Source organism: Alexandromys fortis, unplaced genomic scaffold (assembly GCF_014885135.2).
Source record: "Alexandromys fortis isolate MF-2015 unplaced genomic scaffold, M_Fortis_MF-2015_v1.1 scaffold_174, whole genome shotgun sequence".
Lineage (NCBI taxonomy): Eukaryota > Metazoa > Chordata > Mammalia > Rodentia > Cricetidae > Alexandromys > Alexandromys fortis.
In genome coordinates, this window is record NW_026068063.1 from 3,042,968 (window position 1) to 3,062,795 (window position 19,828).

Here is a 19,828-nt window from a genome sequence, read left to right on the forward strand (position 1 = left end):
GAGTCCTAAGGAGGTCATTTTGTCCATGCCCCTGCTTCAGAGGATACAGTACTAGAAGCCACATTATATACAGATGGCACCTCTGAGTCCTACAGAACCCTTTCCTTATGCAGTCAGTGGGAGCTGGCCGTGTGCGCTCCTGGCTTTAGGTTGTTGCCTGCCCTATACTCTCTACTCCTGCTCTTCCGGGTGACAGGGTACTTCCCCCCTGTGCCTGCTACCTCAGGAGACGTGCGGCAGGGGCAGGTTCAAGGTCTCAGGGATGGGGCTGAGTGCTGATGTCTGAGCCTTGAACTGAGGGGGATCAGCAAACCCACGTGAGCTAAGGTTGGAAGGAAGCCTCACGATTTCCTGGGGCTGGGGTGTTTCTGTGACAGGAAAGGCATCCAGGGGAGGGAACAGCATATGCAAATAGGGAGGAAGAGGAAGTGAAGGGAGCAAGAAGCCATATGGGGTGCTGATGTTGGAGATGGAAGAAGGTCGATGGGTGGCTGTGTGCCAGAGTAAGGGGTCGGGGGTTTTGGCTTGAGGAGCTGGACAGGCAGGGAAAGGGCAAGTTGCTATCCAGGGAACTCTGGAGGGACAAATCTTGAGTGGACCTGAGTCACATGACTTCCCTGAGCCTCAGTTTCCCCTTTGCTCAATTTGTGGGCACAAGCCCACAGGGACCTTCCCAGCTTTGCATAGCGTATTCTACACCACTATTGTCTTACAGTCTTAACAAGCAAAGAGACCCCAGAGGAAGATAGGAGTTTCTCTAATGCCCGATCTCTTATCCTGTCTAGCTTTGTCGTGCAGTGTTCCGGAAGCCCTTTGAGAGGTCCCGGTCCCAGGGAGCTCTGTTCATAGGGGAGCTTGCGTTGACAGGCTCTTCTTCACCTCCAAGCCCTTTCTCTTGTGCAGCCCCACCCAGGGCAGACTGGCATCATGGGCCTGAGCCTGGGTGTGGATGTGACCCAACTCTGAGGGGGGTGGCATTGGTGGGATCAGTGGTATCAACATGGCCAGAGGCATCAGCTCCTCCAGGGCCATGGGGGAGCCAGGGGGCAGCTCATCAGGATCCAAGTTGGCATCGCTCCAGCCCTCGGAGCTCTCACTGTGGCCCTCTGGACTTGTGGCTTCGTCCTCCGACAGGATGACCATCTCTGACATGTCATCCTCAGGGTTGCTGTCTTGGTCAGCGGCCTCCTCGAACCTGTTGGCTCTGTGGGAATCTGCCACACCCTCCAGCTTGAGCTTGGAGCCTACCCCAGAAGCAATGCAGGGCTCTGCCACAGGCCCAGCAGGTATCTTAGCTCTGCCCTGGCCAGTCCAGAAAAGGGTAAGCTCTTGGCGGCAGGCAGCCACAGCAAGGCTGGTGAGCAGGGTACTGGACACTAAGTACAGCAGTGCAGGCTGGCCCATCTCCATGAGGACCATGGCGACGAAGGTGACCAGCAGGCCTATGGCATAGGCCACCGTACAGGCAATATAGTAGACCTGGCGAGAGTGGATTTGCACATCAAAGCGATGACAGTAGGCCACCAGGAAGCCAGGGACAACAATGTCACCAAAGCCAAGGATGGAGAAAGGCTGGTCACACAACGTCAAGGCTGAGAATCTCAGCCGGGGCACTTTGAGCACCATGGGGAGCCTCTCATGGCTTGAAGAATCTGCCGGGCCTGACGCGACTTCCACCATGATGCTCTCCCCGGTCTTGGTGAAGAGGGGCGTGACAAAGACGAAGAAGACATCGAAGGCCAGCAGGGCCAGCAGGAATGAGGTGCAGTTCTTGAGCGTGGGCAGCCGCACCCGCCTCAGGACAAAAAGGCAGTAGGCAACACCCAAGGTGTCCTGCAGGAGCCATGCCCAACGGTCCTCATTGCGGTAGACGACCCAGAAAAGAGTCACCATGGCACACAGGCCTGCCAGCAGTAGTAATGGCAACTTCAGATGAGTCCGGTGGCCAGGCAGTGCCCGCTGGTTTTGCCATAGGGGCAGGTGGTGGACTATGGGTGCCAGGCAGCTGTAGAGGCCAGTACTGGCACCCAGACCAAAGATTCCAATCATGACGTAGACAAAGCAGTCGTAGAAGAAGTAGAGCAGAATCATGATGGAACAGGACATGGTGACCACAGCGCCTGTCATGGCTGGTGTGAAATCCACAGGCACATCGTTGTCGTCTTCCTCTTCCCAGGTCCTCTGGAACCTCTGGGCTCTTACTACTCGTGGCTGATTGTGACCACCAAGGCCCCCTCCTCCTCGGGCCCGGCGCCTCTTCAGCCGGTCTGCCTCCATCAGGCCAGCCCAGTAGCCACCTGCCGCAACAGTGCCCACAGCCAGTATGAAGATCACTGCCATGTTATAGTCAACGATGGGCTCTAGGGGAGCATACATGGCCACACGGACGTTGGTGTCACCGTAAGTGTGACTGAGGATGTCCAGCATGTCGGTGTAGCGGAGCACAGCCACTGGGGTGGTGAGAGCAGGCTGGGGTTTGCTGGGCTCCTGGGGCTTTGAGATGGGGTCTGAACACTGTTGATCGCCAGCCCGGCTCACAATGAGCAGCCCGTGGACACCTTGGCTCTGAGCCAGCCAGCCCTTGGCATAGAAGCTGCAGTTGCCACGCATCACCATGGTAGCGGTCTGGTGAAAGGGTTGCTGCCTGGGGGAGATGTCCTGGCCCTGGTGGAAGGAGTCCTCATCTGGACACCATGGTGTCTTGGTGCCGTCGTACAGAGGCAGGAATGGGGCGTGGTGCAGGTCCCGGGGCAGGGTGACGTAGTCGGACCTATACAGGACACAGTAGTCCTTGCTCCAGTTCTTTGACACGACGCGGACCACACCGTATTCTCCCCAGGTCTCAGGGCTGAGGAGGAGGAGGAGGAGCAAGCCCACAGGGAGGAGGGAACCCAGGCACGCCATCCTCCTCAGCCATCTACTGTGTCCTCCCAAGGGGACAGCTGCCCACAGCTCTATCCCCCTGCCAGGGGGGAGGGTGTGGCTCTTTGTTACAGAGTAGCTTGGCCACTTGTCTTGGAAACCAGAGCCACACCTAACTTGTCATAAAGTGACGACGGGCACTGCTATGGGACACGGGCCCCTCTTAGGATTATGTTCCCAAGCCTGGAGCCAGTAGGGAGATCATTCATCTGAGATCTTTGCCCAGGCCCCAGTAGGACTAAACCAGGCAAGATGGTCAGTGTGGGATTGGGGGTCCAGAGATCCCAGGCAAGATTCTAGAAACAGTGTTTCAACTTTCCTCCTAGATAGCCTAGGCAGTTCAGGTCGCCTCTCCTCTTTGGCCTGGTTTCTGTGTGTGTGTGTGTGTGTGTGTGTGTGTGTGTGTGTGTGTGTGCACATGTGCTCACGCGCGTGTGTTGGCTAGTTATTTTTGTCAGCTTGACACAAGCTAGAGTTATCTGGGAAGAGGAACCTACATTGAGAAAAGACCTCCAACAGGTCGTCCTGTAGGTAAGTGTGTGTGTGTGTGGGGGGGCATTTTCTTTCGTTTTCTTCTTATTTTGTTTTGAGACAGGGTCTCACTATGTAGCTCTGGCTGTCCTGGAACTCACTATGCAGACCAGGCTGACCTCAAACTCACAGAGATCTGCCTGCCATTGCTGGATTTTTCTTGATTAATGACTAATGCAGGAGGGCCCAGACCACTGTGGGTGATGCTACCCTTAGGGTAGTGGTTCTGAGTGATATAAGAAAGCAGGCTGAGCACACTGTGGGGAACAAGCCAGCAAGCAGTGCCCCTCCATGGCCTCTGCTTCAGCTTCTGTCTTTGAGTTCCTGCCGGGGTTTGCCTTGGTGATGGACTGTAACCTGTAAGCCAAAGAAACCCTGTCTCCCCTAAGTTGTTCTCGGTCGTAGTGTTTTATCACAGTAATAGAAAGCAAACCAGGACGGTGTGCATATTACATGTGGACATGTGTGTGAAGGCAGGGGCCATCTGCTCTGCTTAGTGTGCTAAGATTCTTGAATAGAAAGCAATGCTCAGGAAATGTGTGTGGGATGGGCAAGTGAGTGACTGGATTCACAGTCACAGGATTGATGTTCAGGGCAATTAGGGAACTTTCCCAAGGTCCTGCTTGAGTTTAGGAACCAGGCTCACAGTCAGGTTGCTAAGTGGCAGAGCCTCTGGTTGACCCCTTGTCACTACCACAGCATCCGTTGTCACTGCACACAGCATCCATTGTCACTGCATGTAGCACCCGTTATCACTGCATGTAGCATCTGTTATCAATGCACGTAGCATCCTCTATCACTGCATGTAGCATCCGTTATCACTGCATGTAACATCTGTTATCAATGCTTTAACATCTGTTAGCACAACACATACCATCCGCTATCACTGTATGTAACATCTGTTATCACAGCACATAGCATCTGTTATCACTGCAGATAGCATCTGTCACCACTGTGTATAGCATTCACTCATGGACTGTGGAGGTGGTGATGCTGGGGACTGGGTGGGAGGGTGGATTCATTGATAAAATCAATTGAAATGGAAAGTCCTTAAAAAAAATCTGTGACTTAGAACTAGGGAGATGGCTGAGTGAATAAGATTGCTTGCTCTACAAGTCTGAGGGCCTGAGTTTGGATCCTAGCACCCACATGCAGAGCCAGGCATGGCTGTATGAGCCTATAACTGCAGCATTAGAGGGAAGGGATAGGCTAGGACTCCCTAGGCTGATACAGGTCCAAGGACAGATTCTTTCTGAAAAGAACTGGCTAGGATGCCATATGGGGAGGTACCTGATTTGTCCTGGTCTGATTTTCACGTGTGTCCCCGTGGCCACACATCTCCACCATCACTAAGGTGGTGGTTTGGATGAGAATTCCCCTTCTTAGGCTCATATATTTGAATATTTGGCCCCAGTTGGTGAAATTGTTTGGGAAGGATTGGGAGGTGTGAACTTGTTGGAAGAGGTGTGTTCCTGGGGGCAGAATTTGAGATGTCAAAAGACTAGTGCCCACTGCCCAGTGGGCATGGGCCAGGATGTGAGCTCTCAGCTGTTCCTTCTCTCTGCCATCAGGGCCTCTCTCTGAAACCACAGACCAAATCAAATCCTTCCTTTTACAAATACCTTCGGTCACGGTGCTTGATCACAGTGATAGAAAAGTGAGACAGCTACATACATGCAACACACACACACATGGTGGTGGGGGCGTGTTTCCTACCTATTTTATTCATTGCATTAATTGCTTGGACTTCCCTAAATAATGATATGAACCACATGGCTAAAAGCAACAGAGATGGGGCCAGTGAGTTGGCTCAGCAGGTGAGAGAGCTTGCTGCCAGGCCTGCCTGAATTCAATCCAGGATCCACATAGCAGAAGGAAAAGAACCAGCGCTTGAAAGCTGTCCTCTGACCTTGGCACACGGACACCCACCCTCTTAGTAACTAAATTAAGTGTAATCTTAAAAAGGAGCCACTAGAAATGGAGCCAGGTGTGGTGGTGCACACCTAGTTGTGGCACGAGGGAGCCGGCAGCAGGAAGATGGTGAGTTTAAGGCCAGTTTGGGCTACCGAGCCAGACCTCACTTCAATAATAACCTCACCCATCTCCCCATATCTCTCTCCTGCCCCCCCCCCCGCACGTGTGTGCACATGCGTGCTACCCCCACCACCACAGCCAGAAATACATTCCCTCCTAATTCTGGAAGGTGTAAGTGGGCTATAGATGGGAGCCTTATGTCCCTCACTTTAATCTGTGCACTGAAGCCCAGCCCACAAGGGACCAGAGGACAGGAGTCTTCTCATCAGGTTCTAAGACTTATTAAAGAGACTCAGGAGAGATAATCTCTTTGGCCTTGCAAAGATGCAATGAGAGAGGGGCCCTTTCCATCTCCAGGACCTGAATCAGTGGGTACCTTAGTCTTGGATGCTGTAGAACCATGAGACGTCAATGCCTGTTGCGTTAGCGTCTTCCCTGTTGTACTTACTGTGCAGCCAGAGCAGTAGAGAGTCTGGTAGCATTTTTGCCTACCTCTTCCTAGGTGGTGACCAGTCAGCCTTGGGGCCACACTGGCTGAATCACTCCACTCTGCTGCAACTGTTGTCATGTGGTCCTCACCCTGTCTGTGTCCGTGCCGCCACGACTTACAGCCCACTCTTTCCAAATTTGATTATCCTGTGAAGGCCTAGTTTGCTCCACACCAGTGGGAGGGAATGAAAGGTGTTTTCCAGAACCCAGCTTGGATCCTCTGAAGTGGAGGCCATTTTTAAAGAGCACTGTAAAGTGGCCAGCAGGTCGCATTTAGATTCTGACTTTTTCTTGTCCCGAATTATTTACATTTGTCTCGCCGACACCATATTTGACAGCTTGGTTTTCGGTGACTCATTTATAACTGCCTTTCAAAGCATCCAACTGAATTATCATCAAAAGCATTTCCCTGTGTTTGTGCACTTCTGATTTGTCCATTAACATAACATTTAATTACATTACAAACAGTAATTACAATGACAAATGAGCTGTCAGAAACACATTTGGGAGCCAGCACAACTGACTGGCGACTTGCCACCAGCTGGTGAAGTGTGCAGAGCCCAGAGAGGGCTGGTCCCTTCTGAGGGACCTTTATTTCAGAGAGGTGCAAATGCATTGTTAAGGGGAACTGGGGCAAGGGAGGAGGCTCAGCAAGTACAACTGTTGTCAGAGCATGTAACGATGTCACTTCCTTTTTGTTTGTTTTTGATTTTTCGAGACAGAATTTCATTGTATAGCCTTGACTGTCTTGGAATTTGCTCTGTAGACTAGGCTGGCCTCAAACTCACAGATATCCACCTGCTTCTGCCTCCTGAGTCCTGGGATTAAAAGCATGCCCCGCCACCACCAGGGGCAATGCCACTTCTGAGTGCATCCCTCTACAGCAGTGGTCCTCAACCTTCCTAATGCTGCAACCCTTTAATACAGTTCCTCATGTTGTGGTGACCCTGACCATAAACTTACTTTCATGCTACTTCACAACTGTAATTTTGCTATTGTTACAAATTGTAACTGAAATATCTGTGTTTTCTGAACATTTTAGGAAGCCCCTGTGAAAGGGTTATTTGACCCCCAAAGGGTCACAACTCAGGTTGAGAACCACTGCTCTTGATCCAAGCACACAGATGTTGACCAGACAGACAGGCAGACTTCACCAAAGGTTATGATCTTTACTAAGGTCCTGCTCCCCACTGGGAGTCTTAGAAACCAAGACCAATGCATTCTCAGTTGATAGAGTACCTGCCTAGCATGCACGAAGCCCTGGGTTCAAACCCCAGCACTGCAAGTACCCAAGTGCGGTGCTGCATGCCTGTAATCCCAGCATTCAGGAGGCGGAGGCACGAGGATCAGAAGCTTAAAGTTGTCCTTGACTTCATACCACACTCGAGGGCAGCTGGGCTACATGCAATCTTGTCTCAACACCAACAGACCAACCAATCAGCTTGGCCACAGGTGACATTGACAAGCTAGAGCCTTCTGCACAGCTGCTGAGGATGCGGAGTGGCGCAGCCACATGGGAAGCAGGCTGGCAGATTCCTCTTCAGTTATAGCAAGACTCGTAGGAGTTAGCCTCCTTCTGGAGATCCACCCACAAGGACTGAGATCAGACTCACTGTGGCCAGGGCTGGAGGAGGAGGGATGGGGTTTCCACTCAGGATGATGAAAATTTCTGGAAATAGTGTCGTGGGTGTGTTTTTATTTACATATAATAATGAAACATACTTGCAGGCTAAGATGATATCAACACCTCAGAATTATATACTTTCACGTTGGGATGTGAGTTTTTATGTGCATGTGGATTTTACCATAATAAAAACAAAAATCTAGAAGCCAGGACTTCAGTTTGCTGCAGTAGCTCTGGCCTCAGAGTGAGCTTAATTCTGGTCATCAGGACTCTGTTGGCCAGTGGGTGCCCCAGTGAGATCGAGAATATGAGAACACACCATAATGCTAATTCCACCATCCTCCATGCCTGATCTTCAGGCGAGGGGTGCCCTGGGTTCTCAGATTCTCTGAACCGTTCACTCCATGTGCATTTTATCTGGCTCACTGGGAGACCTCTTCATTTTTTGATGCCCCAGGACCACCAGTCCACGAGTCCTGGAACTGTCCTCTTGAGTATGTGGCCAGAGCAGCAGGGACTCTTGGGCCTTCTGCTACTCTCCAGGTTGTATTTCTGCAGAGACCTCTCCATGACCTCCAGTTATGCCCTTCCGGGTGTGCTCTTGGTCGGCAGTGTTGTCTGACCCCACTGCTACCCTCTGCTAGGATCTGGGATCTCAGGGCTCCCCGGGTAGTTTGAGACAAAGTGTCTGCCTTCCATTGGGACCTAGGTACTAGGTGGCAGCTGGAATATTTATCTTAATCCAAATCAAGGTAGCGAGGACTGTGGATGGGGGCAGTGGGTCTTAGCCTACGTCAGGGACTCTAGAAGGCGGGGAAGGGACTGGGTACCCTAGACTCTCTCTTGTCCTGGCTCATGGCCCACACTTTTCCAGCTGGAGCATATCTGGACCTGTACACTCCGTATTCTCCCAATCACCCTAGAAATGAAGGCTGAGGAAGGGACACCCCCTTGTCCATCCTAGCTTGGTATTTGGGATATTCTTCAGCTTCCCTGCCCCTGCCTGGTGCCTTGGTCCAGGGGTAATAAGGCTGGGCATCAGGGGTCTGTCTAGGACCCCACAGAGGGACAGGAAGACGGCTCGAGGTCTGGAACTCATCACATGACTATTTCCTGAATGCGGAGAGCTTTGCAAAATTCAAGACTGGTCTAGGTCTTTCTTCGCCCTGAGCTCCAGAATCTACAGGGTTGGTGTGTTAGCAGCAGACTGGGAGGCCATGCTCAAATGTGGAGGTGGGGCAGGCTGGGATACTGGGAGGTTGTGGGATCTTTCTGCTAGTTCATTTCTGAGTACTACTTGTCAGCTGACTGGGAAGCTGAAGAATGTCCCCAAAGGGAGGAGATACAGGGGTCACCTTGCAATGGGCTCTTGGGGGTGCACGGTGGCACACTGGAACATCTGGGGCTGCCTGGGTTCTCATCTGGGCAAGTCACTGCTGACCACTCTCAGGAAGGCCTCTTATCCTCTCTGGGCTCCACTCTCTCATCTGTCAAACGGGAGGACAGCACCTGCTTCCCAGGGTTGACTGAAGAGCAGCGTGACCCCTGACTGAGGCCTGGTGTCCACTGACAATAAGGACTGGGATCACGGTTGCTGCAGAGGCTCCCTCCCCCTGCTGGGCCTGGTGCTGCCGAACAGGTGAGTTTGAAATCAGGGGTGGACCTGGAGGAGATGAGGCCAGTGGAGTCCTCTGCAGGAGCTGCGGGGATCCCGGATGGGGAACACAAGGCTGACAGGGGCTTCTGGTGACCTGGGCTGTACAGTTTGAAATGAAGCCTCATTTGAAGGAGGGGGATGAGTGGAGTAGAGAAGGGAAGAGACCCTGAGCACACAGCCTCAATTCCTCCTCCCCAGCTGGCCTGGCAGCTGGACATTGGGTGAGCCACTGAAGATGCCAATTTTACAACACAGTTGCAATCAGTCTGAGACCCTGTGCTGGTCCCATTGTCCCCTTGCTCCAGGGCTACTCTGTGGGTCGTGGCCTTCCCAACCAAGGCTGGAGGACTCTGGGAAGGGAAGACCCCCAGATGTGCAGCCAGGTCTTCCATCCTCAGCCTTGGCTCCATCTGTTGCAAAACGGGCTGACTCCCCATTGAGTTAACATTAGACAGCATGTTAGACTAGCAGTAGGCTATAAAGCAACCTACAGGGGCCCCAGTTAAGGTGTGTATGACTATCTGGATTCTCAACCCCTGTCCCTCCCTCCTCAGGAGGCGGTTTACCCTCATCTGGCTGATCCTACCTCAGCCCTAAGGCAAATATCTCACCAGCACAGAGGCTTGTTGGGGAACCAGAATCCCATGGTGGGGGCTGTAATGCCCTCAGGAAGACGGGGGCTCCTTCCACTGCTGTTTTGTGTCCACCAAGAGAACCTCAGGAGAAGTGAGATCCTGTGCAAGGTAGCTCTCAGGAGACTGTGTTCCCTAGGCATGACATGGAACAGCATTCTTTTGAACATGAAGGACAGGCCCGCTCTGGGGCTGAAGAGGGCCCGTGACTCCAGATGGCAACTGTCAGGTCCTTCCACGTAGTGATGTGTGTCAACTCACAGCCAGAGGAAGTTTTCCCCACCCAAACCTTGGAGAAGAACGGCCCCCGACGTCCAGTGAGGTGCCTGCCCAGACATTGCCTGAAGCCAGGACCACACACTCTCCTGCAGCTACTCCTGCTTGGTGTTCCTACTTTCCTCAAGCGGCCTCGGGGACGGGAGGCCCCACCCTTCATCCAACCTATCCCCGCTCACTCAGGCACACCCTGCTTCTCTGAGACCTCAGCCTTCGGTTTCCTTAGGACACACCCATGCTGCCGCACTGTGCGACACCTTGCTCTCTCTTCTGCTCGGGTTGAAAGACAAAAGAGTGGAGAAGCATCTCAGTGTGACTGTTTGACACTTTAGCCACTGTAGGTCCCTGTAGCATCTGGGAGGGCTGTCCCTCGCCCTCCCTAGGCCACCCCAAACTCCTAAGTCGATGTAGAAGTTCATTACTGTCTGGCTGTTCTCTGTGCCTCCCATGCCCGCCCCTACTTAAGGGCACACTTCTGCTTGGGTAATAGGCAGGGAAGGGTACCCCATGTGCCCTTCAAGAATCCACCTCTTCCTCCTCCATCAGCCCCTTCGGCTCAGCAGGAACTGCGGTGCTCTCCAGTGACAGCCATTTCAGTCTGCTCCTGGCATCTCATGCCACGTACCCATGTATGCAATTGTGCGTGTGTGTGTGTGTGTGTGTGTGTGTGTGTGTGCATGCATAGGCGACCTTCCTCCCTGGCCAGAGACTCAGGGGCATGTCCTAGAGGCACTGAGACCCTCATGAGAATTCCACCAGTCTTCTCTCTGCCTACAAGGCACCTACTGGCTTCCAGAGGCCTGCAGTGTGCTGCACCGGACAACTCTGTGGCCACACGGATGTGGCCAGTGCAGAGCAACTGATGTCCCTTGGGAGCAGCTCAAATCAATGAACGGTGGGTAGCAGGAGTAGGTGGATAACTCTCCCAACTCAGTTCCCATGCCTTGTTCTCCAGGCTCCCCAGTAAGCCAACGTTCCAGCCGCCTGCCATGGCGCGTGTATGCCGTCTGATCTTTCCCTTTCTCTCCCTGCCTGGCCTTCCCACCTCTGGTCCTGCCTTGAGATGGCCCTGGCAACCACATCTTCATGTCTGCTTCTGGGCAGTCTCCAGCCCCGTAGGCTGCTCGGCTCCCTAGCTGCTGCCTGTTTCTCTTCCATCGAACCGAGGCCCACTTCTGCCGCTCATTACTACAGTTACCTGGCTGTCCCGGCCACGGCAACTGTCCACGGCCCTTCTCTCCAGGTACCACCACCTCCTTACCAGGAGCTGTTTCTTACTAAGCATCCTTGATCACACCTGTATCTTCACGTCTGAAGTTCACACCCTGCCACCAGCCCCCAGGGCGCATCCTGGATGGCATGAGTGTGACCAGGCTTCCGGTCATGCAGTAGTCCCTGACGTCTACTTCTCAGAGGGCCCCCTCGGCTTACTCCCAGCCCCAGCAGAGTGCAAGCCTTCACAAAGGGAGTTAAAAAGATAAATATTATTTATATCGCCCCCCCACCTCAGTCCTGCTGTAGCTCCTCAGCCCTCTGACACAGTTAGGGCTGGGCCATTCCATACCCAGGAGTAAGGGGTCTGTCAGTTAGCTGTCCCGGGAGCCACCTGTCCCAGTTCAGGGAACTTGAGCAGAGGGCCCTTCTTGCGTCACTCAGTCCGTGAGCACATTGCAGAGGCCAGCCAATGAAGCCAGTGGCCTAGGCACCCAGGGGCCACTACTTCCTCAGAGGCTGGGCCACTCTGATTCCCCGTCATGAACAACTCAGTCCCCTTCCCAACCACCATCTTGTCACAAATCAGAAGCCATCCATAGGCAGGAGGTGGGAGTTCGGGGCGAGGGGACCGTTGCTGCGGAGAGTAAGTGACAGAAAGCTGGATTGGCCTGCAGGACAGTGAACGTCCAAGGGTGCAAGGCAGCAAGGCAGGGCTTTCCCGGGGCAGTGCCACCGTGCTGATGACATTCTGCTGGCTCAGGAGTGGCTCCCACGGCTGTGGAATGCTGTCTGAAGTCACCAGACTTCTGATGCTTTCTCCAGCTCTCCTGACTGGACCGTGTGGCATTGGTTCTCAGTAGCGAGCAAAGACTCAGAGGCATCACAGGCACAGAAGAGAGTTTCCCATGATGCCCCGGCGGTAGCAAGCGGCCTCCCTACAGCTGCTGAAGACTGCCCATCTTCAGTGAACTGCTCTGGGAGAAGACAGCTCTCACAGCGTCCATGAAACTGCTTGAGGATTTCCAGCCCCCGGTCTCCATTTCCCCTCTCCAAGAAGAAGGGGCAGCAGGCAGCCGGATGCTGTGGGCCCAGCCCAGTGCTGTGAGCTATCGCCTATGACTGGGCCGGCTCTCAGCTCTGCAGCCCAGGGGTAGGAACGGGAAGGCCAATCGACTCTGCAGACAGGCTTGTCTGCGAGCTTCCATCATTGCCCCAGCCTCAGGTTCTGGGGGCTGCTCTGGCTGGGTCTGTAGCTCACACTGCTGAGGACTGCTTGATGCTGTGGAAGCTGACTCTGGTGGGGGAGGTGGGGATGGACATGGCACGGGCCACACGTGCTCTGATGGAGTGCTTGTCCTGCCACCGATGCCACCTCTTCCGGATAGCAGAGCGGACCTGTGGGCACATCAGAGCTCAGGCTCAGGACACGCCCCTCCCTTAGCTCAGCTGAGCAGCTGCTCAGGTGTAGTGACAGACTCTACAGTAGGGGGCCGCATGCATATAATTACTGCTATTGGTTTGCTATTTGTTGAGCCGGTTTCCTCAAGCGAGGAAGAGGACACCCTTTTCTAGTCTAATAAAGGTGCCATCTGGCTTTTGCCATACAGAACCCCTACCTTGCCCGACTCCTAAGACAGAGACCCTACCTTTTAGCCACCACCCATGCCGTGCCTAAAGTAGGAGGGGGATCTGTCCTCACAGATGCAGATAGACAGGGACAGGGGCTTCTCAAAGTTCCCTGCAGCAACCCATGGGGACCCGGGAAGAGGGAGGGAAGTGAACCCAGGGCAGAAGAGATCTGAGGGGACAGTTCCCAGTCTTGGTAGTCTCAGTCCTGGCTGTAGGTCCTTACCTCACTGTTCAGAAAACAGTAGAACACAGACACAAAGAAGCCCTAAAGGGAAGAGGGGGGTCAGAGGTAAGTGGGGTCCCTACCAGCCCAGGTTGCTCCAGTCCCCCGCCCCTAATCTTCCGGGCCTCTGCCAGAAGAATCCTCACCCACGCAGGCACAAATATGGTCCTCCTGGAGCCGGAGTGGCAGGGCTCAGGGAGGACGGTGGTACCTGAAAGGACTCCAGAAAAGAGTTGAAGTAGATGAAGACAATCCTGGAGACCTCGTCCTCTCCAGGGTTGACAAAGAATAGCATGTAGGTGATTCCCAGCAGGGGCAGCAGCACCAGAGTGGCCTTCACAGCCTTCCTAGGGTGGAACAGAGGCCAGAGTCACAGGCTACCCAGAAGGGGTGGGGCTGTTAGCTGTGGGGAGAGTGATGGGTTTGGGAGATGGTCTCGGGGATGCCTAGCAAGGTGGAGCTACTGTTTTTGGGTTGACTGACTGGCTTGGAAGCGATCAGGTTCAGAGGAGGCTGGGCCCTCCGAAGCATCCCTGGGGAGCCAGGTACCTGTACTGAATAGTCTCAGACGTGGTGGATGCCCGGAGTTTGGTCATGAGGATGCGGACAATGTTGAAGAGAAAGATAAAGTTGATCTGCAATTGGAGCACAGCAACCGGAGTGAGGATGGGTGGTAGGGGTGGTGATGGGCAGCAGGGATAGGGACATGTGGCAGGGACGTATGCAGAAAATGGAGGTGGGTGTGGTGGACAGGACAGGCCCTCTCAGCTCAGTTCTTGGTGTTCCTGATGCAGTCTCTCACCCCCCCCCTTCTCTCTCCCTCTCTTCCCTCCTCCTCTCACTAACACTTAAGCAAATTCCTGGCCCAGGCTCCCTCTCTGGGGCCACCTAGGTAGAGGGTCCTCTCTATCAGTGGTAGACAGATTGTCCTTCCCCATGTTGGCTTGTCTCCTGCTACCTCCCCAGGCTCTTACCAGCAGGACCAGGATCATGGGGCCCTGGTAGATGTAGTCAGTGTACACTCCAGGACGTTTGCCAAACCAGCACCTAGAAGGTCACAGAAGGAAAAGGAAGGGAGGGGGTCATCACGGTCCTTTCAGTGGTACAGCGCTTGACCGTAGGGCAGTGCTTGACCAGAGCAGGATCAGTGCTAGTGGCCAGGAAAGGGCCCCAATTTCTAAGAAATCCAAACCAGCGGATTCTGCTTCAGTGCCTCAGTGATCCTATCTGCAGAGTGGATGGTACCCTCTTCTGTGGGACGTGGTCCTGTCTGTCTGCAAAGTGGATGGTACCCTCTTCTGTGGGACGTGGTCCTGTCTGTCTGCAAAGTGGATGGTACCCTGTGCTATGGGACGTGGTCCTGTCTACCTGCAAAGTGGATGACCCTGTGTTGTAGGATGTAAAGTTTGGAGCAATCTCTGTGGAGGGAGAGTCTGAGAAAAAGGCCCCTGAACAGTTATAACCCTCATCCAAGCAGCTGTGACTATTTGAGAGAGACTCTTAAAAAGACTGTTGACTTTCCCTCACAGAAAGGTGAGTAGGGAGGAAGGGTCAGTGGGCCCTTGCCTGAGAGTCCAGCCATTTCCTCCTATACTTCTTGTATATAACTCTGCCCTGACTGCACATAGCCTCACGTCGTAGGAGGTGCTAACGTTTATAGCATCGATTGGAGGTGAGACTCCATTTATGTGGCCATAGGGAAGTCTGTACCCATGCTGTAGGGAGCCCTAGTGGTGTGGCTACTTTGAGGTCACCGATGCTCTGATAAACTCTAACCTATGCCCTGTAAGTAATCCCAGTGAACCCCCCTGGTTTTCCCAGCTAAACTTCTGTGAATTGCTTTGAGTTTGTCATTGGACCCCTAGAAGGAAGGGGTAGATGTTTGTTTGTATTTCTCAGGGAAAGAATTCTCAAAACAGCAGCCAGAAACAGCCTGGAGCCTGGCCTAACACTGCTGTGTCCGGCGCCCACTCAGGGACTCTGCCCTGCCACAGTTTCTCGAGAGCAGCCTGTACAGGGAAGATTTCACAGCTAACACCTATGGCAAGAGATGGGCTGCCTTGCAGGCTCCTGAGCTGCCCTGCAGCAAGCTCGAGAGAATAGGTGGGGACAGGGCAAATTAGAAGTCCTGTGTCTTTACAGGCATATGGACTTGCCGTGGATGCTTCTGCAAACCAGAACGTGAAGTTTGTATGACTGACCTTCTGGTTGTAACAAGCTTGTTTAACACTACTCGGGTCTTACACCACTGTTGTGGGCTCCAAACTGGGGCCCCAGGGCCTCTCTGCTCACCTTCCCCTATTCCTATGTTCGCACACCCAGAATCCTCCCGCTGCACTGCCTGCATCTGTCCACCAGATGGGGCTTCGGGGCTGCTCTTTTAAGCAGCACCCTTTCTGCTCCAGGGTGGGAAGGCGTGTAACAGGGCTTACCTCGCCTCTCTCTTCCTTCTGATTCCTCCTCCCCCACTCCCATCTTCTGCACTCACATTTTCACATCCGACAAAGCACAGGCACCCCAACCAGGAATTCCCAGGAGGATCCCAGGGACACCCCACACCCACTTCAGTGAACCCTGCAGCCTGCCGCCTACCCTGCCGCTGCGCAAACACTCCAGCCTGAGGCAGAAGGAACCCGCTTTCACAAATGTGGGTGATGCTCTTCCGGACTTCTGGTGCAGCCCAGTGAAGGGAGGGGAGGCCTGCCTCCGTGAACCCCCAGTCAACCAATCAGCCAGCGGGGATGGGGGGATGCTTATGGCTTCAGTCTTGCCTGGCTCCTCCCCACTTCTCTTTCTGTGAAGTTCCCAATCTCAGCTTCACACTGGAACCACCCTGTTACCCAGGCCACACCTCAGTTCCACAGCACAGAGTTCCGAGGGAGAGAACTTTCTAGGTCCATTCCCCCACATGTGCAAGCCGCGACTTCGGGACTGACTGGGGATACCCGCGTCTCCTTTACAAACACCCGAGGCTTCAGAGAGGAGCTGGACCAGTCTTTGAGACCACCTGGACCAGCTTCCATTAAGCCCATATAATCTCATTATAAAACACACCTTGATGGTAATAAGCATTTGTGCAGCGCTTACTGGGTGCCAGGTCTATGTGCTTGGTATGCACGAATGCACTTCATCCCCACTACAGCTCTGAAGTTGTGGCTAGAGTGAAGATGCCCATTTCACAGATGAGGAAACCGAGGCCTGCTGTGACAGCCCCAAGGCCACATAGCTACTTAGTCATGGCACAATTCAGAACCTTGGCTGCCTGACAGGTGACAGGCCTAGAGGGACCCTGGCTGTCTGGCTCCACCTTTGGACAGGTGACAGACAGGGACCCCGGCTGTCTGGCTCCACCTTTGGACAGGTGACAGACAGGGAGGGACCCTGGCTGTCTGGCTCCACCTTTGGACAGGTGACAGACAGGGACCCCGGCTGTCTGGCTCCACCTTTGGAAGAGCACTGGAAAGGATCTTTGAATTGAGGCCAGTGTTCTCTGCCTTTGTTGATGCAGTCACTGCTCTTACAGGACAATGACCAAAGTCCCCTGGGGAGTGCGCTGAAGAGCCAGACTCTGACCTCACAAAGTGACTTACTTTTCGTTGTCGTAGTACAGCTTCCCGATGGCCCATGCCACAATGATGGGGAAAGGTACACCTGAGGGAGAGAGAGAGGGGACTGTCATTGAGCCCTTTGATGGACGACCCCAGGGCAGTCCAGGGCCTGCAGAAGAGCAGCGATTTCTGGGAGTTGAGCTCTGATGCTTCCTTCACAGGATCCCACGACTCTCACCCCTAACAGGGGTGCAAACCCCACCCTCCGGACCCGGCCAGTCCACATAAAGAGATGCTGAGGCAGGGCTGCAGCTCACCCCAGCCAATGCAGACGAACATCCATTTACGCAGCCGGTCGGTGGAGTAGGTGAGCACAATGGCGGTGTGTAGGTAGCAGCCCTCACCAAACATCCAGAAGAAGTTGGTGACGTGGAAATAGTTGTAGGCAGCCGTCACCAGCCTGCACCATCCCTGTCCCAACCAGAAAGGACAATGAGCTTGAGAGGGCATCAGTAACGGTGTCCCACTCCCAGGCTCTTCGGGGTCCTGCTCTTGTTCTGTGGGTACCCAGGCCTGCACCCCCATCTTTTATAAAACTTTATTTTATGTGTATTGGTGTGAAGATGTCAGATGCCCTGGAACCCGGGGCTACAGACAGTTGTGAGCTGCCATCTGGCTGCTGGGAACTGAACTTGGTTCCACTTGGGTCCTCTGGAAGAACCCCAGCCCCAGGCCTAGCCCTTCTGCAGGGCAGCCCCACTCCAGCTCCTCTGACCCAGGCTCGGCCTTTTCTGTCTCCCTAGCTGGGACGCACCACATTGCTCTGGTGGACCTCGGGGTTCATGGTGAGCTGGACCACAAACCACGTGGCGTTGCGCAGGATGAAAGCTGAGATGAGGTTCCAGTGGATGATGTTTCTCAGGCACCGGATGCTCCTGGGGCAGCAGGGGAGGGCAGGCAGTAACAGCAACAGGAGGAGAGAGGGAGGGATGAAAGCGGGTGCCGACATCACCCCAGCCCAGACACAAGATGGAGGAACTAAAGCTTGGAGTGAGTGGGGCTGACAAGTCGGCCTGAGCTCCACAGGACCTATCTGGGGCCATCAAGACACCTGCTCTTGTCAGAGCTGATGTGGTCAGGGATTCCCCCTTTGTTCTCCGCACTCCAGGACTGAGAGGCAAAGGGCTGGCAAAAAAAGACCTTCAATTGTAAGTCCCCTTTCAACTTTCAGGTCCTGGTCCCACCTGTTCCCAGCTTTTTCTTGTCACTTGGGCCATGGCAACCTAACCTTGAGTCAGGAATGCCACTCTGGAACTCTTACCTCCTGGGGTCTACCTGAGAGCCCCAAGAGGGATGAGGACCAGCTTTAGGGATAACACAGGTGAGCCTGGGCTTTGTCCTACCTCACTCTCCCTGCCCCGGCAGCTGCTGGGGGAAGGACAGATGTGAGTCTGCCAGAGTCCCTAAGAGACCACAAATTCCCGTGGACGCTGCTCCCTACTACTCAAGTGAGGGGCAGGTTACCCTTTCTCAGCACCCCATCTCAGAGCTATGCTTGCACCTTCTCCGCCTCCCCTGCGCATGCCCAAGGGCCCACGGGATAGCAGGAGGTGGCTCCTGGGCCCTCTCACCTGAGACGCAGAAAGAGGACAAAGGCCACTAGGAGGGCTATGAGGGAGATGCAGTGGCCCAGGTAGTTGATGATGACAGCAATGTGGTAGTGCACTTTGCTCTTCTTCTAAGGCAGGAAAGAGAGAGAGAGAGAGGCAGAGTTGAGGCTCCTGCACACCCACACCTCTGTGCCTGTTGAAGGGACCCGTTCCGGTTCCGTGAGGACAGCACCAGGGAGAGGTGCTGGGGGAGGGAGTGGGAAATACTAACAGCGTTTGCCCTGCTCCAGAGTGACCCTGTGAGCCATGAGCTACCACTTGGGGCAATCTGTCTATGAATCCAGTCTGTCCACCGTGCTGTGTGGTTAGACTGATATGAACTGAAGCTGCACCCATGTCACGCAGAGTTCCCGTGTCACATTAACAAACGCGGTTCCCACCCATACATGCCCTCTGTGCTCACAGATGTTCATGCCGCACTCTGTCCTGACACCATGGCTGCGGTGGGTGCAGAGCCTCTCCCCCCACCCCAGGATCTCATCCACTTCTGAATTGAGTTCCCATCTGGCTGCACGAGGACCTGGTATCCACATGAAAGCCAAGTGTGACTGTGGGAAGCTGTAATTCCAACAGGGGATCAGAGATAGGTGGCTTCCTGGGGACCTGGCCTGCCACCCCAGTGACACTGTCAGTTCAGGCTTAGTGAAGAGATCCCTCTCTCAAGACAATCAGGTCAAAAACCATTCATGAAAGCATCCTGAATCCATCTCCACAGGTACACATGGATGTGTTTCCCCCCCGCCCCGCATGTGCATATATATGAACACATGCAAGTACCATGCACATACCCTGAAAGAAAGAAAAGAAATTCCTCATTCCCAGGGCCTTTCCCTACTCCTTGTCTGGCCCCAAGTGAACAATTCCCTCCCCTTGACACTTCCTCCTCTCTTTCCGGATAGCAGAAATTGAACCCAGGGCCTTGAGAAGGTTAGGCAAATGCTCTGTCTTCTGTGAACTACATACTTGGCCATTTCTAATTAAAAAAAAAACATTTTAGCACACTTATTTATTTAATGTGTGTATGTGTGTAGGAGCATGAGTGTGATCGTGAGTGTCATGGCGTGTGTGCTGAAGCTAGGGACAACTTGCACAAGCCAGGCCTCTCCTTCCACCAGGTGGTCCTTGAGATTAAACTCAGTTTGTCACACTTGGTGGCAATCATCTTTACCCACCGGGCCATCTCTTTGGCCCCTAACTTTCTTAATTATTCAGTTGTGAATATTCACCACACGCTACTGGCACACATACGAAAGCCTTCTCACTTAGAGTTTCCTCATCTTGAAGCTTCAAAGAGACTCTGGGAAAAGCTGGAAACGCATCCATAACTTTGTTTGCAGAAGAAGAAACCCAGATTATCCTGACTTGTTCGAGATTACCA

The 19,828-nt window shown here is 53.7% G+C and overlaps 3 protein-coding genes across 9 annotated transcripts in view; 1 reads left to right on the forward strand and 2 right to left on the reverse strand.

Moving 5' to 3' along the window:
- Window positions 1–19,828, forward strand: part of Nsf (N-ethylmaleimide sensitive factor, vesicle fusing ATPase) — a 594,435-nt gene that overhangs the window by 231,666 nt on the left and 342,941 nt on the right. The gene's annotated exons all lie outside the window — the stretch shown is intronic.
- On the reverse strand, window positions 844–2,904 carry Sppl2c (signal peptide peptidase like 2C). Its single transcript, XM_050120420.1, has one exon. It carries the CDS (start codon window positions 2,902–2,904, stop codon window positions 844–846), a length of 2,061 nt encoding a protein of 686 aa, XP_049976377.1.
- The window catches only part of Crhr1 (corticotropin releasing hormone receptor 1), a 42,804-nt gene continuing 34,615 nt past the window's right edge, over window positions 11,640–19,828 (reverse strand). For 6 of the 7 annotated variants that reach the window (XM_050120427.1, XM_050120423.1, XM_050120422.1 and 3 more), the window contains 9 exons: window positions 18,412–18,518; window positions 17,595–17,715; window positions 17,098–17,251; window positions 16,823–16,883; window positions 14,207–14,279; window positions 13,782–13,867; window positions 13,444–13,579; window positions 13,233–13,274; window positions 11,640–12,775 (listed from right to left, as the gene is read on the reverse strand). In XM_050120427.1, coding sequence (XP_049976384.1) covers window positions 12,635–12,775; window positions 13,233–13,274; window positions 13,444–13,579; window positions 13,782–13,867; window positions 14,207–14,279; window positions 16,823–16,883; window positions 17,098–17,251; window positions 17,595–17,715; window positions 18,412–18,518 — 921 coding nt within the window. In that variant the 3' untranslated portion in view covers window positions 11,640–12,634. The remainder of the gene's footprint in view (window positions 12,776–13,232; window positions 13,275–13,443; window positions 13,580–13,781; window positions 13,868–14,206; window positions 14,280–16,822; window positions 16,884–17,097; window positions 17,252–17,594; window positions 17,716–18,411; window positions 18,519–19,828) is intronic. The other variant, XM_050120426.1, reaches the window with a different exon arrangement.